This window comes from Streptopelia decaocto, assembly GCF_964273445.1.
Source record: "Streptopelia decaocto genome assembly, chromosome: 3".
In the NCBI taxonomy this organism is placed as follows: Eukaryota; Metazoa; Chordata; class Aves; order Columbiformes; family Columbidae; genus Streptopelia; species Streptopelia decaocto.
The window spans coordinates 90,668,346-90,695,223 of record NC_138656.1 but is presented as its reverse complement, the minus strand read 5'-3'; the positions used below and the strand labels follow the sequence as shown (position 1 = coordinate 90,695,223).

At 39.6% G+C, this 26,878-nt stretch overlaps 1 protein-coding gene across 1 annotated transcript in view; it reads right to left on the bottom strand.

Annotated features, from left to right (window-relative positions):
* The window catches only part of LMBRD1 (LMBR1 domain containing 1), a 76,429-nt gene extending 63,892 nt beyond the window's left edge, over window positions 1-12,537 (bottom strand). Inside the window, exons 1-3 of the mRNA XM_082048606.1 lie at window positions 12,410-12,537; window positions 11,701-11,877; window positions 2,008-2,068 (exon numbers count right to left, since the gene is read on the bottom strand). Of these exons, the coding sequence (XP_081904732.1) occupies window positions 2,008-2,068; window positions 11,701-11,877; window positions 12,410-12,469 (298 nt within the window). The 5' untranslated portion in view covers window positions 12,470-12,537. The remainder of the gene's footprint in view (window positions 1-2,007; window positions 2,069-11,700; window positions 11,878-12,409) is intronic.
* Between the last annotated feature and the right edge of the window lie 14,341 nt (window positions 12,538-26,878).

The window sequence follows — 26,878 nt, the reverse complement described above, 5'->3', positions numbered from 1 at the left end:
AAGCAATCAGTAGATTGGTTTCCTAAGTAAAGCTTTTAGGTTACTGAAGTCCCACTTCAAAATACAGCTATTTCAAGCTTCATTCTGAGAGTTACCTCATTTACCAGTACAAAGCCATTCTAACTTTTCTGTCAGTCTAGCCAAGAAAGCAGCCGGGTGTGAGAGAGAACATAGTTTGTGGGGACCAAGGTCTTCGTTAAACAAACAAACAAACAACACATCAAACAAAACAACAAAACAAAACACACATGCTTTTCTACATTTACTGATGGCTTTCTCAGTAAATTGCAATACAGGTAGTACTATCCTAAAACATCAGTTTAAGCACAGCCTCCAAATTCTGGCTGCAATTAGAAGTGACTTGGATTGATGGGCAGCAACTAAGCACACCTACTACTCATACTATAAGTTGTCAATATAGCTACAAGAAGCAAATAAGATCTATACAGTTATCACTGCATTTTCAGGAGAGAGAAGAAAGTACTAATATACACATTCTTAAGTACTAAAGGAGATTTCAGTTCTGCTCATTCTGCGTATTTAAAAAAATACACGTCAAGATCAAACACTTTAAGACAACATGAGCAGAAAAAAAATGGAATAGTATTACAAAAACTGGAAGAGTTGTTTAACTTATTCCTTCCCCATTTTCATGTCACTGTGCTGTGCAACAGCAGCAGGGCACCAGACCTAATGATGCAGGAGAGGCATTAAGTTGTGTTTTTATATAGGAATGATGGAGACTTCTGAACAATAAGTTACCTATTACTGTTCACTTCAGTCTAGCTCTAGTTATAAAAATGTCTATCAATTCCTCATATTAAGACCACAAAAATACTTTTAAAAACATCTTTAAATCTCTACCACCATCTGGAGGACATGCTCTGAAACAAAGCATTAGTTCTACAATATTTCAGACAGGACAAAAGCAAAAGCAGTTTTTCAGGTTTAAGCTCAAATTATTCCAAAAATTAGTTCAGGACTTATGAAGAGACATCTTGCTTTAAAAAGAGACTCAGCCCAAAACATCTTACAGAAATTCATCCATTAGTCTCAGAAATCTATAGAAAATGGTCTACAGAAGAGTTTGAGGACTGCTCCACATCAGGAGTTGTGAAATGCTTGGGCTGTTAAACAACAGCTTAGCAACCTAACAAGAGTAGAAAGCAAATACAAAGCAGTTCCACTATTCTATAGTGAAGAATCTTTGTGGAAGATAAACTAGTATTTTAAAAGTCCCTTTTTGAAAACAGAGAAGTTTCTTACTCCTTTTGGCTATAGACTTAACCTAGTCTTTAGACTTTCAAAAGAAAAATCTTCAAGCCTCCCGAAACTTAACCAAAAGAAGGCAACTGCTCCCAAGTTCATATCATTGACTGTGGCAGACATTCTACTCAAACTGTGATAAGCATCACTCTTTTATAGCTACCTCTCACATACATTCATTAGTAATAGAACTTCTCATAAGTTTCATAAGGACAACTAAAATAAACTGATCTAAAATTACATAGAGGTGAATAGTTATTTCATCAGATTTGATTTCAGTTTCTTTTCTGCTTCGGTTTTGTTTAGGATATTGCCACTCCTGACTCAACTCCTTTATAGTAGCTTTCTTTGAATACGGTAGTTGCTGAATCTAAACACTTAAAACACAAGTATTACAGTTACATAAACTTTATACACAGTAGGCAAGTTTCACACTGCTGCGTATGTTAAGTGCCATAAGAGTTACAGCAAAACCATGTGCTTCCCTTAACAGACCTCTGAATACACACACAGGAAACACGTTAACAGTAGATGATATGACAAAAGCCATTAGCCCTTCCATGGCTTGGCCTTCAGTATGTTTTCATTTTTAGGGGGCTCTTGAATATAAAAAAAAACTCACTGAAGGGCACTAAGTATAAGACCAATATTTAACTAAAATGGGATAATCCAGTACAGCCCCTAAAAACTTCATGTCTTCACTTAAAGGTCCTAATAAAAAAAAAGGTTAAAAATACTTACTGTAGTATCCATAAAGTACAGTGTCTTCAATTTGTCTTGAAACATTAGCATCAGCCCAGTCCTAGTAATAAAGGACAGAAGCATTCAACATCAAATGAAACAAAAGACTTCATTAGATAACATTCTAATAAAACTGAAAAAACTGCTCACATTTAATGCCTATGGAAAAGCATTCAGCATCCAGTTTGCCCATTTTAAGTGTTGTAATTTAAGTTAGAACTAATTCACCTAACAAAGATGATTAACGAATATGCTGCATTTCAGGGAAAAGACACTGCAGTAATATCCCCACTGCTTATACTCACTTTGGCTGTTGGTCTCATACTTAAAGACCTATTTTTTTGAGATTAAGAATCCTTAGTTACCATATATTATATTGTCATGGCACAACTGAAATACAATTATTAATGAATATCATGTTCAGCAGCTAGCAATTTACTTTTATTCTGTATTTAGTATTTAAGTGACACTCTAAATACCTATTTCTATGAAACTGATTTTTGTTTTCTACATATCGGACAACACTACTGCTGACCCTGAAGCTCAATCTGAACAGTTTTTCAAGATGTTTTGTAAAAGACAACTGGAGTTATGGCTATTTGCAGTTCTAGCGCTTTTTTCTGGACTCTGAGCACTGCAATAGACACTACGCTTCAAAGTCAAGTCCTTGAAGGGCCAGAGCTGTCCTCAGGATGAGTTTCCTACAAAACCCAAGATATGATAGCTTTGGAAGCAGCACGGTACCTTAGATAATACTGCACAGACAAGCTATATGAATTGCCCAGCCCATTATTTGGATGCATTGGATTAGATTTTATATTTAACACATATACATTTGCCTTGCACATACATATTTTCTGAAGGGTTGCAAAGCATTAATGGAGGAACTCAAGTCAAGGATCCACTCATTTTGAAGTAAATACCTCTCAATCAAAAAAGCACTAGTTTTATATCATTAAGGCTGACCCTGGGAATTGCTAAAAGAACAAACTCAAAATCCCACTTGAGGCCAATATCCACATTACAGAATTTCAGTCACAGAAATGGTACCACAAGCTGGAGTCTGGGAACACTTTCTAGAAAGAGAAGTCAGATAATAAAGAAAAAAGTTTTCTAGAAGTAACTCAATAAAAAGTGCAGAGTCAAATTTGACAAGCAGAATTAGCTTTGTTAGGACTCAAAGTTAGGAAGAAAAATTAATTCTGTACAATTAGCCCTTTCTAAGGTAAACCATCTATTTTTCAAATATGTAAGTCTAGACATGTATAGTATACAAAGATCAATATTCTTCTGAGAATGTCTAGAGCACTTCTCTTCCTGTTACTACCATATCTGGCAACACTATGAGACAATGACTCATTAGAGAACACAAACACATGGTGAGATAGATACAAAAAATTGCTACTTATAAAAAATTACTGGCTACAAATTGCTAGCAAAGGTGCAAATGACTGCACATACAGGAATAAGCATAGGATCATTTCATAGACTGAAGATTTTACAAACTAGAAAGAACATAGAGTAGTTTTGGCAGCTCCCAAGCATGCTGTGCCAATTCCCACAGTATCTTGATAACACAGTCTCTTAAGATCATCATAGAACAGTTTGGGTTGGAAGGAACCTTCAAAGATCATCTAGTCCAATGCCCCCTGCCATGGGCAGGGACACCTTCCACTAGACCAGGCTGCTCAAAGCTCCATTCAACTTGCCCTTCAACGCTTCCAGGGATGGGACATAGACAGCTTCTCTGGGAAACCCGTTCCAGAGTCTCACCATAAACATTCTTCTTTATGTCCAATTTAAACTAAAAAAAAGTAGATCTAAAACTGTATCCCCCTGTGCTGTCACAACAGGTCCTGGTCAAAAGTGTTTTTTTATCTATCTTATAAGCTCTCTTTGTAATTCAAAGGCTGCTATAAGGTCTCCCCAGAACTCTCTCTTTTTCAGGCTGAACTCCAACTCTCTTACCCTTTCTTCATAAGAAAGTGTTCCAGCCCTCTGATTATTTTTTGTGGACCTGCTCTAACAGCTTCATGTCTTTTTTGTACTGTGGGCCATAGAGCTGGATACAGTATGTAGTGCACACATTGCATGCAGCATTTCTATCACAGAATAGCTATAAGTGAAATTTATATATACAGATACAACAGACATAAGAACAAAAAATAGCTTTTTATTATGCTCAGTTGTAGCTTGCAAACTTTTATTTTTAATAGTTGTCCACCCAGATTAAGCCATCATCTCCTTTTTTCAGAAGTATGAGCCTTTAATTTCTAATTTGACCAGTTCTTTTTCAGAACTATGTCACTCAGCCCTGGGGAGTTGTTCAGAGAATGGAAGTGAAAATGCAGCTCTAGATGCGTTGGTAATGGCACCCAGCCAGAAAGCTGAAGTCAAGTTCTTACCCATCCCTTTTTCCACCCCCCAGCAAGAGGAACTATTGGTTTCAGGAAGCTAAGTGTTTTGTAACATGATCAGTGGCAGCGCAGCTCAGGGACTAGATCCAGAGGTACAAGTCTGTACAGCTTAAACATATTCCAGGATTGCTCAAGTTTTGTGGGATCTGCTCTACATGTAGTCAAGATCAAGAAAGTAGGTATCCAGAAGCAAAATTCTTCCAAACCCAGCAATTTTGGAGACACGCCAACATAACTGAATCAGTGAGAACAAAAAAAATCAGTACTGCCAAAGCTCCTTGCAGTTTTTGTGTGTAGGTTTTTTTCTAGCTGGCAAGTGCAAGCCCCTTCAGGTGTTGTAAAGATGCATGCACTAATACAGAGTCTATGAAAAATGCAAGTGAGCATACTCTTTAAAGACTGCACACGATAGGACGTGAAGAAATTTAACACTATCAGTTCTCTCAGAACTGCCTAAACTCCCATGGAATATGGGCTTGATGGCATAACAAAGACTTGATTTTTCTATTATCTCAGAAAATCAGCACCACCTTCCTCCATGCTACTAGACTTCCAGTAGAGCACTTTAAATTATGCTTTTCAAATTCACTGTTTGTAATAAATTAGATTATCATCCAAATGGAACTTGAGTAGAAAAAAATATACATGCATTTTGTCATCTAATCAGCAAAAAGGATGAAAAATATTTGAGCAGAAGGGACAGAAGCAACACTTCAAGTTAAGTGTCTGTCAGGTACACAATAAGCCCATCTTCAAAGACTGTCAGGCTCAGTCCCAACAGCATTCCAGCTGAAAAATTTCTAGGCATCTGCATGAAAATACACCACAAAACCATTTGACTATAATAAGAATACATACACAGACTATTAAAGTGTTTAAATTGCCTAGTGTTAAAAATTAAGGAAAAGCATTGCTTTAATTATGCCTAAGGGAAAAGCAATACTGAACTGAACAGGTGGCACTATTTACTTCCAAGTAAGTAGCTGAAAAAGATCTCTCTTATGAGTAATGGAGACATTCAAAACCCACAGCAACCAAGGAAAGGCAAGGAAAATAACAGCAAGACCCAAAGTTTAAGTGGCACAGCCACTTTACAGGAAGAGGTAGCTCATAATTGAAACACAACAGGGCTTTAACTGCCAAAAAAATGCTTCTCCTCCAACTCTGTGAAAGCATTAATAACATTTCTAACAGGATACATATGTAGAAGTTTAAAACATTGTAATTTTTTTTGCTCAAATTCAGTTGTGCACACAACCAGAGTAATATGCTATGATGTGTGTTTCCCAGCATATTAAAATATTGAAATGTTATCTTACATTGAAAGACCTAAAGATGCAAAGATGTGTGAATTTCACCATTGTCTACATGTGCCTGAATTTACCAACTCTGCATTACCCTGCACAAGAAAAATCTGTAATGCAAGCTAACTATCCTATCTTTTATATCAGCTTTCAGTCAGCTGCTGAAGCCTCACTTTTACACAAAGTAAGGAAGTAAAAATCCATATTCTTACTGGCAAATTATCCATGTGCACACACCAGCAGCAACTCAAAAGCAGTAACCAGTTCACATGAGTCGCTTCAAAAGCTAGTAACAGTTGAACTGCCTTGTTCAAAGCAAGAAACATTGCTACCTAGCAAGTGTCAGAGCTCTGACATTAACAGCAGCAGTGCTGATATATAATGTTGATAGGTATATGAATCTACTGGACAAGCACACCCAGGACTCCATTGAGAACTCATCTGGACAACCTCTACATCTAGTGTGCTTTCTCCTCCATCCATTATGGCCCAAGCTTACAATATAAACAGCAAATACCTTAGAAGTACACTAGATTAGTAAGGTGAGAATTCATTACTGCCTTCAACAGCAGCTTAAGATGTGTAAATGTGACCACAAATTCTCTTAAGATCTGCAGAATTCAGGCACTCTGCACTGTTCTACCATACTTCATTCTGTTTCATGCAGTTTAGCAAGCATACATCATATCACCTTTAAAATACTTGTAACAACACATTGTATTGATATTGTACATCTTACACCAAGTCATGTTGAAGGATCCAGGAAATCTAAATGCAGTTGCAAGTTTAAAAAGTAAATACATTAGTAAAATTTTGATATGTAAATACAGACATAAAAAGGCAGCTTAAGACTAAGACACTCTCAGTTTACCTAAATGCTAACACCAAAGCAAAGCTCCCTCAAGAGATTCATTTTATAACTCCATACACAGCAAATTAATTATGAAGAACAATTGCTTCCCCAGTAATCGCTAAGCAGTCTTCCTTCTCCCAGCAGTTGTGTCCAGTTAATGACTCACATTAATATATTTCAACTGAACAGTACTATTCCAACTGTACAGATAACTTCCCTGAATGGAAGCAGTATAAACTAATCTGACTTTTTTGGCCATCCCCACTTTTTGGTGAAGGAATGGCCACATATTTCATTATTTTTGTCTCTGTTAAGAGGGACATTCCTGCTGTCATTGCTGGACCCTGCAAGAATTTAATGAGTACCCAGTGAAGACAGGTCCCACTCTCCACAAATGTACTTTAATAGAGCTTGAAGTGGTGTAACATTCCAGGTTTCAGTATTTGTGATGTTTTATCACAAGCAGATAAAGCTGCCATTCTGCTGAATAGCCTCTCCCAAAGCTTATCAAACAAAAAGAAGATAAACAAAGACTGAAGAGTGGGTCCTAGTATGGTTACATATAAAGACATTTCATACCCAGGTCTCAGATCTTCTAGCCTGTTACCTCCAAAGTGGGTCAGAGCCAGGATTTCAACTGCCAAATAGCAACATGCAGAAACATGCATATCTCCATCACATCTGGCTACCATTAATATTTTAACCAAGTATTGTTACTTCACAAGTAGTAATTCCTACTCTGCACTGGAAGCATGGTCTCAGTCAGTAATGATTTCTCAGCTAACACCTTCCTAGAACAACAAGAAAAAAAATCTAACATTTCTAGTGGTTCTCTATTCTGTGCAACTACATAATGAGTCTCCTCCAAGATCCAAAAAAAAAATCTTAATCGAACAGTCTGCAAAAAGGATCTCCCATTAAGCAGATGCTACTCCTCAAATCATTAAGGAGACAACTGGCTTTTAACAGCTCAGGCAGACACCTAAGGTTTGTGAGGTGTTCAATCTAATCAGATTGACAGAAATGCCACTGGCTTTTAACTTCGTATAGCAGCAAGAATTCACACATTTCAAAAAGAATAGTTCAACACCTCCCCTGCCTTCTGCTGCACCACCAACAGAATAAAAAAAAAAAAAAAAAGACTGTGACGATAACATCCTTGTTTCAAGCAGTCTTCCTGCTGCAAGACAGCATCAGCACATTCTAAATATTTGAAACTTGTAGGTCAGACCCAGAGGTCTTGAGTTCAGGCAGCAATCTTAAGTCTCTAAGCTACGGTGAGTTTTTCTGTTCCTAAGTACTTTTTATAAATCAAACAAGCGTTCAGATCAAACAGATCAGAACCAACTGGATGTAATTCAAATTCATTGCACAAACTAAAGCACTGTCCAGGTGAACAGACAAAACCAAGATAAAAGTGGTGCTGGTGAACATTATCAGAACTTTCCTTATTAGGTAATACTCGAGTTCTTTTGATTAGTACTAAAACCAAAAGCCCGCTTTCCTATTTAATAGCACTATGAATCAAAGTAATCCCAGGCTCCAGAAGAGGTGTTGCTGCAATGAATTCTATTGTGCGTAGGACTAATGACCACATAAGTTTATGCACTGCTCCTTTCCTAAAGGACTACATAACTACTACACAAAACATTCTAATACCAAAACTGCTCAGTTCACTCACTATAAAACCTTTAAGATAACATTTGACAAGTCTCACAAAACAAGGTGAGAGACACCAACAGGTAAAGAATACTACAAGCCACTTGTTTATAGCAAAGAATAAATTGTCTTAATTGAAAGGTGTATGAACAATACAGTAAGTTTAACAGTCCTGTTGAAACAGGCAAAAGTTCAAGAGTAACAAAGACTGACCAAGGTATAGTACATGGCCCTTGACAAGGAAGACACCTCAGAACACACAATGAAAAAGGGCTATACAACCTTGCTTTAAGTGAATTCATCCAGAGAGCAGCATCATTTTGACAGCCTTCAAGAAAAGTAATCTGCCAGGGTACTGCACTTGAGACAATTAAGCCAAACCTTGTAGCCAGAACAACTACTTTTACTTGCCACTGAACACACAATTCACAATGAGAACTTGGAACCATCAGACTGTGCTTTCAATTTAACCTCTGCTTCTCTCAAGTTCACTGCACATTTGAATATCTACAACTTGATAGTAGGGTCAGTCACATTAAAAATGAACTGAAAGTCCACACATAGTACCTTTTTTGTGTAAACTGAGCATCCCTGACTTTCTCATCTCTCTAACACTGATACTGGGAATTACAGTTGGGAGGTAGAAGAGAAAAAGCACGTACAGAAAAAAAAACACCACACCTTGTTTACCTAGGATCTGGATAACTGACAGTACTCTTTTGGCATAAGCTCTGAAATGATCCAGTTGGAACATTTTTGATGAACTGATTATTTATCTACAGAGATTGTTATCCACAACTGCTACCTGGATCTGCCTCAAAAATTCACTAAGAATAATCTAGGGAAGACTTAACTCACTCCAGCCACTCAGGACAACAGATTCTTGCCAGAGTCATAGTCCTTCAGACCCCAGCATCAGATATAGGGCATTGGAGGTGTTGGATTTCGAAGAACAGTCCAAAAGAAGGGCAGTAGTCTCTCTGAAATATTCTGAACCCAGTCCAGTCTGTCCTACTTGTGAAGCAGTACCAGAAAAGAAACACTGTCCTGGGTAACATGTGCTAAAAGATTTAACAGTTCATGAAGAGCTCACATTAGGGTGCTGTCAGCTTCCTAACTTCACATTATTCCTAAACAGAAATTACCACAAATCAATAAAGCTGTGTGTTTATATATAAAGTTTGTGTGTTCTGACTTCAGGTCCACTCAACTTTATCAGAAAGGCCATGTTAATATTCACAGTTTCAACACTTTTGTTGAATTAGATGTATTAATATTGTAATATATTATTATTATTATTGCTCCAAAGCTAGAAAGTCATCCAGCTGACCTGTAAAAGAGAATGAGGTATTCTTCTACAAGGCAGAATGAAGCAATTTTATTTCAACAGACCATCAGCAGCATCTAACAAACACCAGGTGTTAAGCAGGACCAAGAAGCCTCAGAACTACAAAGATGATTAGGGGCCTATAGCACCTTCCTTATGAGGAAAGACTGAGAAAGATGGGTCTGTTCAGCCTGAAGAAGAAAAGGCTGAGAGGGGATCTCATTAATGTTTATAAATATCTCAAGGGTGGATGTCAAGAGGATGGGACCAGACTCCTTTCAGTGGTGCCCAACAACAGGATGAGAGGCAACAGGCACAGACTGAAGCACAGGAGGTTCCACCTGAATATGAGGAAAAACTTTACTTTGAGGGTGCCAGAGCACTGAAACAGGCTGCCCAGAGAGGTTGTGGAGTCTCCTTCTCTGGAGACATTCAAGCCCTGCCTGGACACGTTACTGTGTGATCTGTTCTAGATGAACCTGCTTTAGCAGGTGGGTTGGACTAAAGGATCTCCAGAGGTCCCCTCTAACCCCAACCATTCTGTGAATCTGTGAAGCATGCACAAAGGTACTTTAAAGAAACAAAAGCTTTACCACAAGCATGAAAGCTTGCTTTCAGGTACAATTTTTAAATAGAATCTACCCAGCCCAGGATATCACAGCATGTAGTCATTAAATAAATCTAGCTTAAGAAAAACAGTATTTTAAGTAGAGTAATTTTCTTTCTATTTATCATGCTTCCTTGATTCAAACTGTAGTGACTGCACAAGCACATCTGGCTCCTTAGAGGTTTGTTTTCTCAAATTGGAGAATGCATACATGAACACAATAGGTCTCCTTTGCAACAGAAAATTCTGCATAGCCTCCAGCAGATATAACTAAGCCCATCCAAAAAAGGCACGACATTGTTATTCATCTAGCTAGTCAGGCTCAATATGCCTTAATACTCAGTATTATTCTCATTGTAGTATCATGACATTTTAAAGATCTCTTCCACCTTCTACATCCATTTTAATTCTGAGCAAGCAAGATCTGAAGAGACAAACCTTTAACAGTAAAATTGAACAATAGCTTAATTTATTCTGTATTACCACTGAGTGTTAAATATGACAAAATTTACATCACAGCTCAATTCCAAAGGTGCCAAAAAGCACTGGATTGGCTGCAAGCTAGCTCTGAAGCATTACCAAGGATCTAGCAGGACTTAGATTTTTCCTTTGGAAGCAGGGCTGGAAGGGTACACAGTCTTTGAGTCCAGTGTGCAGGCATCTATCATCTGTCCACTCATTAGTTTCAGGATCATGTCTTTTAGCATAGATCTAGGTAGGTTTCAAACTGAACTAAGTTATTATTCAAATTATTAATATGCTCCAGTATGACCTGGTTTTAATGGTAGTGTCCTTACAAAGACACTTGGTCACTACCTTCAAGAAGCTTCCTTGAATATCAAGAAGGCCAATGCTTTAAGCAGGGGGAAGAACTCTTAGAGGAGTGCATAAAGCAGACTACAGTGAGTACTCATCCGATTAAGAACTCATTTTGTACAGCAACCCCCTACAGTTTTAGTTTATAAAAACAGTAGTTCAGTTAAGGCAGTATCAGTCAAAACATACTACTGTATTCCCTTCCCCCAAGGGTTTTTCAAGTTTTCCTTTTTTTCATAAAAGTGCTTATTAACTCAGACTCTACACTGTGGGTAGATTAACACAGTAAACCTTTTTAAGTCTTTATGTTTCACCATCAAAATAATCTTAAACTGCAAATGGGCACTAAAGTCTATTTTTGAACAAAGGGGCAACAAATTCCATTCCACAAGGCCTCACTATGATGTACTAAAAACAACATTTAAGAGACATTTTCAGAATGGTATATTTGTTCCTTTTAGTGCAATAGAAAGAATGAGTGTTTGGAAATTAGTAGGATATAAAAAGTAAAAAGTAGAAGTGACAACTGAAGTCTAGATCACATAACAAAAAGAGCTCAGTGTTGTTTTCACAGTACTAGTTCCCAGCTTTCCAAAAACTCTGGCACTAAACCAGGTATTAGCATTAAACACTTTGACAACCCAATAACTTCCTCTTTCAACACAACTGTTTCTTTTGAAGAGACAACTAACTTTCTAAGAAGTCCATACCTTAAATGTACCATTTGGATTTTTCATATATGAAACCAAAAAGATGTCCACTGGTAGTAGAGCTGATGAGATAAGAGCAACTGCCAATGCGAAGATAGCTGTTATGGTAGAAATCACTTCACTTTCCCGCCGACTCTGGTACTTGCGTACGTAAACCCAGCAGAAAATTAGAATAGCCTGAAACACACAGGGAAAGATAATTACGAGTTGTGTAATAAGGAAGTCAGAAAGCAGCTACTGAAATCACACCCTGTGTGTTGGTATTGTCGACTAGCAGAACTTCAACAAACTTTTTATCTGAGCCCTAAATATCAGCGTTACACTCACCACACACAATTCACTCTTTGTGCCCTCGCTAAGAACAGCCAGGGGAACAAGGGCCGCGCTCGCACACCGAGCAGGGCAAACCACAAACAAGCACAGGGCAGGACAGCCCCGGCTTCGGGCTCTGCTAGGCCTTGCGGCACCGCCGCGGCAGGAGCTGAAGGGAAGCGCTGGCTGCCGGGCAGGCCGGGGGGCACGGGCCGAACGAGGAGGCCAAGCGGGAAGCCCGGAGCTGGAACAGCGAGGGGCCGAGGAAGTAGGGGCAGCCGGCCCAGCTGGGGGCACCGCAGGGGAAAGGGGGGATCCCGCCGGCCCTGGGGTGGGCAGGGTTGTGTGACTGGGGCAGGCACCGGGCCGGCCGAGCCCCAGGAGAGCCGCCTCTCACCAGCAGAGCCAGGCCGAAGAGGCACCATCCCGTCAGCAACTCGGAGGCGGCCGCCGCCATCTTCGCTTCCGTCAGCAACAACAGACCCGCCCCCTAGGGCGGTGACTTTTAAGGGGCGGGCGCACTTCACCATGGCGACGAGATCAACAACTGCCGGGCGCGCGGAGCGTGACGTCTTATGCGCGTGACGGTAGCAGCTTTCGCTTTCGTTAGCAGCTGGCGGCTCCTGCCCCAGCCCGGCATGTCCCGCCACCGGCAGCAGTGGTTCGTCACGCAGGGACTGTCCGGCGTGTTAGTTTGTGACGGGAGAGACGCGCGACTGGAGGTGGAAGGTGACACCAGCCGCCAGCCGCGCGCTGCCGGCAGCACCTCCCGTGGCCGGGATTCGCCGGGGGGCAGGAACGGGGCGTGGGGGGGGGCGGTCCTGGGCGTATCAGGGTGGTTCCCTCCGCCTCGCTGGGCGGGCAGCGGCGGAGCGTGAGCTGCGGCGAGGGGCCCTGCGGGTGTCCTCACCCCCTGCTCCCGCCTGGGGTCTGTCTGTCCTTCCCCGGGCAGTGGCAGGGCAACGCTCGGTCCTGGGGACTCCAGCAAAGAGGGGGTCGGGTAAAGATAAATTGTGCACTAAGAGGTGTCAGACGCTTCCAAGTCGTTGACTGCTGCTTTTCTCCGCAAAAGTAACCTACGGTATTTTCATACGTCACATCCAGTTTCCTGAAGGTGCCCAGCAGGTGTGCGAGTGTCAGATTGTCGTGTCCCTGCGGACACACATTGGGGGGGGACACACCGCGTGACGAGTGCGGTGCGCACGAGCTCGGGGGCGGAGCCGTGAGGGCGGGAACGTGGTGACCGCGAGTGTTCTCGCCTGTTGCGAGAGGAACGTGCTGGTGAGCCGAGTGAGGGGCGTGGGGACTCGGGTCGTTTTGGAGCCTTGTGCGAAGAGACTGTTCGGTGGGAGGGGACCTTGTCCCTCGAGCAACAGGCTTCCAGCTGTTGTGAGGCCACTGCGGGTGACGAAGTTGATTAAGGTAATGGAGCATCTCCCTTATGAGGCTGAAGGAGCTGGGGCTCTTTAGCTTGGAGGAGACTGAGGGGTGACCTCATTAATGTTTATAAATATATAAAGGGTGAGTGTCACAAGGATGGAGCCAGGCTCTTCTCGGTTACAACCAATGATAGGACAAGGGGCAATGGGTACAAACTGGAACACAGGAGATTCCACTTAAATATGAGAAGAAACTTCTTCTCAGTAAGGGTAACAGAAGAGAACAGGCTGCCCAGGGAGGCTTTGGAGTCTCCTACACTGGAGATATTCAAAACCCACCTGGACACATTCCTGTGTAACCTCATCTAGGTGTTCCTGCTCCAGTAGGGGGATTGGACTAGATGATCTTTCAAGATTCCTTCCAATCCCTAACATTTTGTGATTCTGTGATGGGAGCTTTTGGTGGCAACAGTGCTCGTGAGCTGGGGGCGAGGTCAGGTGAGAAGTGGGACTTCTTGTGGGCTCACAGCCTTTAGAGGAGGTATCTGTTGGGGAAGGGGTTGTGAGAACCTCACCCCAGACTGTTTTGTGCCTTTGCTGAGCCTTGATTTATTCTGAGACACTAAAGTGTGGTGGTGCTTGTGAGCTATGTCCAGGACACTTGAGGTGTGTGCTCAGGTGGACTCGTTCTCTCAGGAGAAGGTATCTGGTGGTGTGTGTGGTGGAACAGCTTTGCCATGACGTGGCTGATGTCCTTGCTGAGCTTCAATTCACTGTGAAAGTGTTGTGATGGCACTCACAAGCTGTGCGTAGGGTGGGTGGGGGGCAGCAGGAGTTCAGATAGGCTTGCACCTTTGCAAGAAGGGACCTACGTTTGGGAGGACAGGAGAACTGGAAGTGTCCCCTCAGAGCAGTGGACACATGCTGCACATCACTGTTTGTTGTCAGGGTGGTGTGGAGGGGACCAACATGTGGCAGCATTCTTGAACCAAGTGATAACAGAGCTGGAGGGTGTTCTGGAGAGCTTGTTAACCTTGCAGGTAGGTGCCTGTGTGTGTGGGAGGTGTTGGCTCACAAAAGGAAATGTTGCTTGTAGTGGCAAATATTTGTACCATGTGTTAACTTACTGTGACAGCAGAGCAGGTGGAAACAGAGTGCAGTGGTTATTCTGTTTGGATGTTTGGTCATGGGAACAGCTTTTAGGTGAGCGTGCAGCATGGCAAGAAGGGGCCTGCTGGCAGAGAAGTGTTTGGGAGGCTTATTCTGGAGGGGCAGATGCTTGTGCTGGGCTCCATTTGGTGTGAGGGCACAGGCAGCAGGCAGGTGGCCGTGGTGCTCATGAGCTGAGTGGACTGTTCATGGCAATGCAGGTGAGCTCGTAATTTCATGAGAAAAGCAGTATATAGTATGTAACTATAATTAGTTATAGGTCATTAAGCAGATAACTGTATTGTGTGTGTCCTCTTAGATTTTTTTTGGTATATATTACTATTAATGTGTATGTATAATCTTCACCACAGAAAACATTTCCCTTGATGTCATTACTATTAAATATGTATGTTAGAATTCAAAATTGCCCTAGAACCCATGAAGAATTAAAAACTTAAAGGAAAGCATTAAAAATAAACTATTCCCAAGTGGGAAGGGAAGTAATTTGCCCTTGGAGTATATAAATATTTTATGTTTTGTACAGCACTGCATACCTTTATCAATAAAATATTGAAATACCAAACATCAGACACTTGTAACTAGTCAAGAATTAAGGCTGCTGTAATAATAAAAAAAAATGCTACAGCTATATCCTACCATAAATCTTTTTGTTTTGACTGAAATGGCTACATAAATATTTAACTTGCTTTAGAATTTTTATATATCTCCTGGTTTTGGCTGGGGTAGAGTTAATTTTCTTCCTAGTAGCCGGTATGGAGCTGTGTTTTGGATTTAGAATAAGAGTAATGTTGATAACATACTGATGTTTTATTTGTTGCTAAGCAGTTAAGGACTTTTCAGTTTCTCATATTGGCCTTCCAACAAACATGCACAAGAAACTGGGAGGGGACACTGCCAGGACAGGTGTCCCAAACTGGCCAAAGGGATATTCCATATCATATGACATCATGCTCTTTATAGAAACTTGGGGGAAGCTGCCCAGGTGCGATCACTGCTTGAGGACAGGCTGCGCGTTGGTCAGCAGGTTGTGAGCAGTTGCATTGTGTATCATTTCTTTTGTATATTCTTTTATTATCATTATTATTATTATCATTATCTTTTCCCTTGCTATCCTATTGAACAGTCTTTATCTCAACCCATGAGTTTTTTCAATTCTTTTTCCCATCCCACTGAGAGGGATATGGGTTAGTGAGCAGTTACATGGTGCCTGGTTGCCATCTGGGTTTAAACCACAACAGTAAGAGTATAAACCATAAAAGTAACTTCAGTATGATCAAAAAAACTTTTCTATTCTAAGAAGTTAAGAGGTTATGTAGTTTAACAAACAGAGAAAAAAAAAAACCTACTGTAATTCAGAGTTTAAAGAAAGAACTTCAGGTTTTGTCAGAATGGATATAATGGTTTTATGTACAGTGTAGGCAAAATGGAAGTTTAATGGCATGTTACCACTAGCTCTCTGAAAGCTTTTTCTTTATTCCCTAAAACTCAGAGTTTATAAATTCAAAGCATTTTATCCCTTACTCAAATAAAATCAGCAGATCCATGTCTGAAGAATGATGTACAAAGAGAATTCAGAGGATCAACTTCAATTGTTTTGCTGTTGGATGGGACACTGCTGGTGTCATGTACATGCAGAAATGTAAAAAAAATCTCACAGTTTAATAGCATAGTTAATATTTTTTAAATTATTCCAATAGTGACCTTTCTCCCGTGCTTTGTGCCAACAAAAAGTCTGTAAACTTCAGTCTTAAAAATGATGTTCAGATGACGTGTTGGCTTCTGTGATCTCTTTTGGGGACAGAAATTTCAGCCCTTGTTTGGTATTCCCGGGGAACCTAAGAGACTAACATTTTTCATGGCTGTATTCACGCAGCTGTGTCTCTCAGAGGGTGCTCACAGATAAATTTGAGGTCAGATTTCTGAGTATTCACAATGTCTATTGACACAACCACCCTTGAGCAACCACAGAACGCAACTCCATGAGGCACATTGGGCATTTAGACTAATTAACTGAGAAACCACAGGTCAAGAAATAAGCGATGAGGCAGGAAAAAACATCTCCACACAAAGAGCAGGTCAGAGGAATGGGTATCTTTTTTGGCAGAGAGTTACTCCTTGAGAGAAGGTAGGGGAGTTGTGGTATGTACCAGCCAGGGAAGTGGCCTCATTCATACCAAAGTTACGGACCACCCTCCAGCTGAAAGGTATTGTGGTGCCATGTGAGTGCTGGGGATCCTCATCATCAGTAGATCTAGTCCTGGCTGCAGTGGCGTACACTGGTGCTGTGCTGCCAACAGCCATGTTAAGCTAGCATGGCTGATAAGATAAGCCTAGTAGTTGTCCCTGTGGTGCTGCTCTCCACTGCACTCCAGTAGTGGATGTGCTGCTTTTCCTGCCTATACTCAGAGATTTGTCATGTTCTCTTTCACGCTACTTCGCTCTTGCAAGTAAAAGCTTGTCATTGAGAAGCCACGATGAGCAGCAAGATCAGTGAACACCCTGAAGAATGGCAGTGGGTAGAAGTACTAGTGTAGGTCATAGTGTATGAGGTCACAGGGTGAGAATAGTACAAAAAGTGTGCCTGTACAAAAAGGCAAAATGATTTCTGAAAAGGTTTTGTTGGACATGTTCGTAGCTGGGGTAGATAACTGCAAGCTAAGAATTAACTCTTGAAAAATTCTCATTGCACATACTAAAAAAAAATAGGGCATTTTACAGACCATTGAGAGAATGTGTGAATGAAAATAGAATGAGTGAGTCTGAAGAGAATGCTGTTACTATATTCGCCCCCAAAAAACTGACGTGCATCGTGGCGGTAGCAGTCATAGTATGGGAAAATAGAGAATTATATCAGTGGCCTTCCCTGAATACCATCCTCGCTTTCCCAGGCAAGACAGTAGCAGAGTGCCAAAATAAGACAGCAAAAATTTTGTGTTATGAAGAAAAAAGTTAAATATATCTTAAATGTATATTGTTTATAAAATAAAATCTTTATCTAAAAAGAACCATTACAGTGATTTTTATGTATAGTGAGAAATAAGTCCAAACTCTGAAAAATGTCTCAGATGCTATTTGAAAGTAAATTCTACAAGTTTGTTATTCTTATAGTATTAATGTGGTAAAGAAACACAGAAAGAAGAGGAGTGATATTGTAGAAATTAAAGTATATGAAACAAGATCCAGACTTCATTTTGACCAGGACAAGGGATTAGTATCATACTTGAGCGAGATAGTGTACATAGCAGCAGGGAGCAGGTGCACCTTCTCGCTTGACCGAACTGCTCTTCTCACCACTTGATAATCCCACGAGTTTCAAGAGGGGTGAAAGCATGTGAGCTAATGGCAATGCCATATTTTAAAATTCTCTGATTAACTCTACTTTTTTCTATATATTTTTTTCTCATGCTAGTGGAACAGGTAGTAAATCTGGGTTTAGCAGTATTTGACAGGACATCCCATAGTCTTGTACTTAAGGTGTAACTAATCTTTGTGTTATGTGGCTTAGAATCCAGTAAAACCCTTGAGCCATATGGCACAGCACACACTGGACCTGGTACTGTGCAAGTACACACAATGAACCATTGGCAGTAATAATTAATTTGTGCTTGGTTTGGGTTTTCTTCAGAGTTCTTAAACTTGTGTGAAGAAAATTGACTGTAACTTCTTCAAATTTCTTCTGTTTGATTTAATGCTGCAGTTCATGTGCCTTTACTTCAGACCAAAATATTTTTCTGAGTTTGGTTTGTATTCTGTCAATGCAGGTGTCTTTCCTTCTGTCACTGTATTTCAGTGATCATGTAGCTTTATTTAACCAGTAGCACAGCTGGGTTTGTTGTTGTTGTTGTTTTTTCTTAAAAAAGAAAAAGAAAAAAAAAAAGCAGACAAAATTGGAATCTGTCAGCTTGCATGATAATTAACCGATATTTTAGAAGGCATTCACAAAATTACCTTGAACATTATTTTTCTCTAGGTTAGTAGAGAACATCATTACGTGTCCTTTATGTGTCTGCTCCTTGTGTTGTTTCCTTATCTTAAAATGTTACCTTGTTTCAAGTGCTTCAGTCCTGCTGCTCTCTTCAGAGTGCTTGGCTTTACTGCAGCCTGTTGTCCTTTTTCACTGAGAGGAACCTCATTTTCCCTTTAAACCTTATTCAATACAAGTAGTTTGTACTGTTGTATCAGCAGCTCAACATTTACATAAAACATAGGGACAAGGCAGAGTTTTATGAAACTCATAAAAAATCCTGTTTGATCTTAACTTGGTTTAAGTCAGCTCAGCTCTTATTTTGGGTAAGTGTAGGGAAGAGAACATTTTCAAAAGAAGTAATGATGTCACAGTGAGGAAAAGCAAACGGCCCCATTGGGTTGGGGAAAAAGGTTTTCTGAATGGTTAGTGTAATTTAGGGAAGGCATATGTGAAACAGGTAAGCATACAGTGGTGTCCTTCCAGCACACACATCAGCACTGGCAGGCTTCAGGGAACCCAAGTCAAAGGTTGAATCATAATTTTGGGAAGCTAAAGGTAGGCTTTCTGTGCCATCAATTTGTCAAATCTCTTTTTTTGTCTATTTTTCATGTCATTCTTAACAATATTATATAATAAATTCTACATAATTTATATTAATCAAATTGTACAATAGGTATACACCATAACTGACATACTTAAAATGGATTATTGTTCTAGGCAAAGCCCAGTCCCTAGAACGTGGCAGTTTCTAACATGCAAATAAAAGCCTGGCATAGTTTGGGACGAAAAATCTATGCATTGAGATGTGTGTGTCTTTTATTGCTGTGGTAGTATTGAAGTAGGGGAAAAGGTTCGTCGTTGATTTCTTAGTTTGGAACAGAGATCATCTTTTAAAAGTCTGTGATATGCTAAAAAAAATAGTTGAGGTAGAAATTTAGAATTAATCTATGGAAGAATTCAAAGTGATTGTTCTTTTAATAAATTGCTAACATCTGCATTATGTTTATTGCCCTTTCTGTTCTGTTCCTTGGTTTGTTTACTTCAACAGAACCAGAATTTTAAAAAGTTCTCTGGGGCAGAAGAGGTGATTCATTTCTCCAGGAGGGAGAGAACGTGTAGGTCAATAACATTTTCTTTAATGAGGGCTGTAAAAACAATTAGGAGCCTTCAATTTATTTTTTTTTCCCAAGAAAACAATAAGAAAAAGCTGTTCTGCATGTAAATTACAGTGCTGTATGAGCTGATAAGAATGAAAACAATGTGAACTTCCACAACAGAAATGTATTTTAAAAAAAAATAAATAAAGCCAGTAAAGCTGCTGTATGCCCCTGAAACTTTCTGCCTGATGTTTTCAGTCAGAACAAAAAGAGATTTCCCCAGTATTTTTGTCATGATACTGGTCAAATGATGAACTGACTGCTTGATCATATTAGAACATCCAAAGTTCTGTTTTCTGCATATTTGTCCTCAATCATTAGAGATACTTCTAGTCTTCTGTACATGGGAAAACTGCAACCAAGTCATAAACTTGGAAGCAACATGTTTGGAGATTTTCCCAGGATTGACTGAGGAAACTAGATAGAGAGTAAACAAAACAATAGATTAAATTCTGACCCCCTGAATTTAACAGCAAAGCTGCCAGTAAGTTTAGCTTTTGATAAAATTAATTTTCAAAGGTAGTAAAAAAGGCAAATAATGATAGTAATAGGAAAGGGATAGACAACAAAACCATCATTATACTTCATGAACAGTGAGCTGTTATGACATTTACAGAATTTGAGATGGTTTGGAGGAGGACAAGCATGAATAAAGTAAGGAATAGCTTCTGTGCACAGAAAGAAAAAAGTAAATAACTTGCAACTGCCATCTTGGAAAAGATGATACTCAAGGAGAAATGACAGAAATTTCTGAAGTTGTGACTGGCATGAGGAACAGTGAATAGTTGTGCTTGTACCAAGAAAATTTGGCACAAGATAGATTAACAAGCAGCAAACTTATAAAGGGACTGCTTCATGCAACTTATCCTTACCTTAGGATGATTTGACTACCAGGAGTATGTATATGTTAAAAATTAATAGAGGAATTCATGGATGAGAGGTCTGTCAGGCAGTATTAAGCACTCTGGTGGAGAAACAACCTCCAGCTCAGACGGTCTCTAAGCAGGGGAGTGCCAGAAACGGGCAGGATTTGCAAGGGAAAGTCCTTCAGCTTTCCCTGTTTTCCCTGTTTTCCAAAGGGTTTGCTGCTGGCACTGAAAGGTCAATATAGGAACCTTCACAGTCTTTCGATCATTCTGGTTACTATATTTCAGTTAGTCCAGCTCAGTATACCTGTTCTACGAACTTCAACAAAGGCTAGGGTCTTGATCATTTGATACAGTTAGAGGATAATCTTCATGATAAAGGTGATTGTTTGTTTTTTTTTTTTCTGGCTCGGAAGACTGATTCAAAGCCATTTACATTATTTAAACCTAACATATGGACTGCATAAAGAATCCTGAACATTAAGGGCTGTCTAGTAGCACAGCAGAGGTGATTTTATATTATAGTGAATGGTCGAGCCTCATCTCTAACCAAGCAAACAAGCCTTAAACCCATACCCAGGAGCACAGAAGTTCCCTTTTGTTTCAAGATGAGAAGAAAGGTAGGCTTAACGCTTCCATGTAAAAAGCAAGCTGATGAATCTAATTTCCTCAGTTTAAGAAATACATTGATAAACTGGAGCAAGTTCAGGGGAGGTTCACCAGGCTGGCTGGGTCAGTAGCACTTGCTTGGTGAGGGAGCTGGGCTTGTTCAGCCTGGGGAGAGATGGCTTTAGGGGCCCTCGCAGCAGGCTGGCAGGGCGGTTGTCTACATGGAGTCAGTGGTGCATGGTAGGAGGAGGGACAGCAGACAGAAATTGAAATAGGAGGATGTGACTGGTTGTATGGAAGAAAAAAAAAAAGTGTAAGGATAATTACGCAGTGAAGCAGATACCCCAGATAGGTTTTGTAACCTCTGTTCCTGGAGGTTTACAAGACTTGGCAGATAAAACCTTGAGCAATCTGGCTGGACTCATAGTGACCCTGCTTTGAGCAGGAGGCTGGACAAGAAAGGTCCCAAGAGTCACTTCCTACCTGAATGAGTTGGTGATTAATGCCACTCACATGGCAACTCTATTTAGATAGAAGATAACATTTTGGAGAATGCAAAGGAAATTATTATTCTCAGCAATTGCACCAGAAATTGAATAGTAGGGCAGTAACATGAAGTAATATCACAGAGAGGAGGAATGGTATGACATAATGGCTGCTGACTTTGAAGTTTTATCATGTAGTCCTTTTTGATCAGTAGTGGCATAGCGAGAGTTACATCTGTAGTTTTGACTTCATAGAAGTGCAAATTATTTTACTTTCTGCAATTCCTATCCTTTCTTATATGTATGATCTTTAACTATGTGGATCATGTATCACTTGATTGTCAGGGCATAAGGATACAACTAAATACTGATCTCTGCCTGTATACTGAGACCAAAAAAAAATGTTAAATGTATGGAGTAAAAGGTGGTGAGTATATGCAAACTGTGCAGATCCAGGCCTGTGAATGTACATAGTGAGGTGCAAGCTGAGGGTCTTCATTCAGTACTGAAGGTTTTGGAGTGTATGTTTATTTTACAAGACCCAAAGGAATGCTAGGGCTTCAAGCTACTACTAAGACTTAACATTACCTGTCCCCAGTAGTAGAAACAGCAAAGATGGATACATGATATAGTAACACTTTCTTCCAGGTTGCTGACAAGGATTTAGTTAAACATATTCTTCCTGTTTCTTTTATTTTCTGTGAACGAACTGTTTTTCTCTTTGGGTTGCAGCTGAGTGATCATTAGAGTAGTGGAGGGAAAAACACAGGGGGTAATTATAAAGGAAGAGTGATGTCAAAACTCAACATTTTCTAATGGACAATTCAAATAAATAAATTATAATTAATTAATAATTACAAACCACTGCAATCTTAAATGTAAAAAAACATTTTTTAGTGGCAGGAATCTTCTTTCTGGGTGACTGGCATTTTGGGGTGACAGGCATTTTCCCTGTCACCAGGGCTCCCATTGTGCAGTTCTCCAAAATCCTTCTCTTGCCTGACGTGGTCAGTAGGTTTGCCAGAGATCTAAGTAGAAGGCAAATCTTCCAGTCCTTACTTTGAGAAATTTCTCATCTCCACAGAAGTTTTAGCATAGCAAGAATTTCAGGAGTTGGTTTGTAATATATGAGTGATTTTTGTATTAAAGAATATATCAATTTTTAAATAAATATTTTTTTTCAAAAATTAAGGTGGGTTGTTCCAATTCTTAATCTTTGTCTGTCAAGCTCTGTCACAACTGATGGCACCGTTGCTTTCCAAAGCATTCAAGCCCATAATTCAGTGCCATCATAAAAATTTCCATTTCTGTAGATATGCACAACTATAGCATATTTCTTCACTATTATATATTAAATAATTAATCATTTTCTATTATTGTATGACCCTCTTATCTAAAACATTCTTTGCTATATTGTCTACTGTAGCATCTCCATTCAGGACTCTGATGAGCTTTGTCATTCAAAGAGATGGAAAATCATATTAAATCTGGTCACACTGATCTTTTCACCTTCATCTTCCAGTCTCTTTTGGTTACTTACTTGTTGCATGACAAAGTAGTAGCCATTTGTACAACCTTGTTTCTCTTATGTACTGACAGACCTTTGTGTCTCTTCTTTATTCCAGCAACCCTGTTGTTTTGTCATTGAAGTGCTTGCTGCATTCACCAAAATTTCTCCCCCTTTTTGACATAGCCTATTAAAATAGGGAATATCCTTCATAAGCCAGTCTACAAAACCTTCATTCATGTCTTAAAATGCCCTTACAGCTAATTTTTGGTTTAATAACTGAAGTGACATGTGACCAGTTAATGGCCATGAATGTGATGACCTCTGAATTTTTTTTTCTACATCTTATTTATATCTCCCTTTTATAGAAACAGTACATATTTGCATTCATGTAGTTCTTATTAATCTTTTATTATTTTCTATATTTTACATTGTGTTTTAATTTGATTTAAGTCTTCTGTAGCGAAATAGGTTTTTTGCTTCTTACCACAAAAGGTCTTCAACACAGTAATATCGTACATGCTACTAATCTAATGTTTTATCTAATAAGCAAAAGCAAAACAAGTTCTTTGATTTTGGATTATTAAATCCTGAGATCCTTTCTAATATTTACTAAACACTGATATAGGTAGTATTTTTTTGTGCAAGATATTAGGAATGTGTAGATTTTGTGTAAAATGATGCAAGGCATGTATTCACTTAAATAATTATGTAGTTGTATTTATTTTGTGTGTATATTTGCTTTTATATTAGACTTTCCACTCCTGTTTCTTCATTGTGTTATCATTTGCTTTCTTATAGTTACCAAAGAAAAAAAAAAAGGCACTGAGAAATTCTGCTCTATTTTAGGTAACTGTTTGCTATAATGTGCCTAATATCTCTGAGGCTTTAACCAGAGGCAAGAGGCCTTGCCCAAAAGAATCAGGTGCCCAGGTCTTACCTGTTTGTAGAGGCGAAGAAAATCAAGATATTTCACAAAATGCATTTTCAGTCACTTGGAGAAGAAAAAACTCTGGTTGGAATCTGGTATGAAGAAGAGTTGAAAATATGATGAGTTGATAGACAAATTAGTGTTTGTTCTGTGTTGGCTACATAAAAGACGTAGTGCAAATACAGTGTCAGTATACTTGTTATTACTGGAGGGTATTTTATGGCATGGAACTGGTCTTCGATCAGCATGAAGAAGAGAAGTCTTCAGGACATCTAAGATCAGCTCTCCAACACGTAGGAGGTTATCAAGAAAGAGGAAGCTGAGCTGTTTGGAAGTACATGATGGGAGGATGGCAGTGAGCACAAGCAGAAGTTAGAGACGTTCTGACTGGACATAAGGAGAAACCTCTTCACTGTGAGGAGAGGCAAGCAGTGGAGCACGTTGCCTTGAGAGGTTGTGGCCTCCCTCCCTGGAGGCTTCCAAGACCTGACTTGCTGCAGCTACACTACTGTTTTGGTACCACACCATACCAGCACTCCTACACTGGTAAAGTAATTCTGGTGTAGATGTTCCTTAAATTGGTCCCTCCCTTACCTAATTTCATCAGTTTTTTATTTTCAGTTTGTTTGTTATACTATCTGCCATTTCGACTGTCAGATTTGGGCATAGTCTCCACTGTGTGGACTCTATAATATTACTGGCGATCTAGTGGGTATGTTTAACCTTGTTTTCTACCACATCAACTTACGCTTGCTAATCTTTCAGAAATTAGTTCAGTTTTATATACTTTTAAATAGCATGCACAGTGTGTGATATTTGCTAACATTTCATAGTTTTTAAAAAAACATTTTCCAGTGTATGACCATGTATGTTATGATTGTTGTATTCACCATCATCTTTGTTCAAGTGCAGTTTTATGCTGATAACCTCTGAAGCCTGAGCTGTTGTGGATGATATTAGACAGGAGATAGCCCTCCTATAAATTAGGAGTTTGTCAGAAATTACTGAATATCATTTTACAGCCTAGAAATCAGGCAAAATAGTTGTGACATGTATTATAACATCAGGAAGGAATGAAGCTGCCAAGACAGGACCCTCTGCCATCCCCCGAGGGAGAACAGAACCTTCTCTGGAAGTAGTTTAGTGCGCCCAGATGGAAAATGTCTCCTCTGGACATGGTCCTGGGCAATTGGCTCTAGGTGGCCCTGCCTGAGCAGAGGGGTCAGATCAGAGTATGTCCAGAGGTCTCTTCCAACCTCAGTCATTTAATGAGAAGCTTCAACAGTATCAGGCTGGGCAAGGGAGAGAAAAGCAAGCAAGAAGGATGAAGTTATAATCAAGGAGGGCTTCTGGCAGGAAAGATTCTATCTCAAGTCTCAGTGATGACAGCTAAGACTCTTTGAGAGACTCTGAAATATAAGTAACTGAAAGCAGCAAGATTTTAAGGAGAATGGGATGGAAAGACTTATCCTGCAAAGGTACAGTAGACGATGGGTAGACAAGTTTTTAAACCTTTTTATTTAAACTGTTCCACCTAATAGAGCTGAGCTACTTCTTTTTAATTAGTTAGATTGTTAAAGCTTCTATAAAGTCTAGTTTTAGATAGGAGAAATCTTTTCATTTGATAAATTCCAGAATAATCTGCATGTAGCTCCATTTCAAGAACTTTGCTGACATGCAGTCAGGTGCAGAGATCATGGCCTTGAAAAAACAGTGACAATAACAAAATCTCCTTCAAAATGTGCTAGAAGAAAGGGCAAGGGTTTCCTCTTGTTATTTCTTTTTCTTTTTTCATGTAATTTAGCTATTTTCCATTGCAGATGAAAAAAGGTGTCATTTAATCTGTAGGTAGCTGACTGGATTACCAGTGGGCTGTGTGGATGTCCCAGATCAGGAACTCAAGCAACCACTGCAGGAGAGGAAAATAAAGAATCTACATACAATGAGAGCTGGAAAGGCATGAGAAAGCAAAACACAGGGAAGATCACAACCAAACTGAAAAAAAAAAAAAGAAAAAAAAAAGGCAAACACATCTGTATTAACTGCAATGTACTGTTACAGACTCTATTATAATCCAGAGGAGAAACTAGTGAAATCTCTGGCTTCTGAATAATTTTTTCAAGTCTAGGTCACAAAGTTTTGTCATCTTTGTTATTGTCCAAGTTACATTGTTACCACTAAATACAGCACAACCTAGGATCTACAAAAGCCTTTCTGGCAAGCACTGTCGGTCTCCTACTTTTATTTCTTAATAGTCTTTTCTCTGAGGATGACAGGAAATGTTGGTAATATTTTCTGTTCAGAGTGAAATCCTGGCTTGCTTGAAGTCTATGATACTCCTGGCTCACAGCAACTAAAGAGAACTCATAGAAGCCGTGTCAAATTCTGGCCCAGTTGCAGTTTATAGCAAAGCACACACTGACTTCAGTGAAGCCAAAATTTCTCTCTAAATCTAATAACTTACCAACATTTCCCATGATCTGCAGAAACACAGAAGCATTTTACTTACACTATCTAGTTCTCTTCCACTCATCCTTTGCAGTGGGAATCTGGAGTGGAGTTATTTATCCTAACAGTGGTCTCCCACAGGCAACAGGGGAGAGAATGACCCTATGCTAAGAAAGCAAATCTGAAAGCATAGGGCAAGGTCATGAATGGAACTGCTATTGGTCCTGTAGGAGAAAGTTTCTTTGAGGAGGAAAAAGTAAGAAAAGGAATGACAAAATTTCACTTCTAGATAAGGATTATTGAAGATGTCTAAAAACATTTCTGTTTTTAAGTTAACTGTACTGACT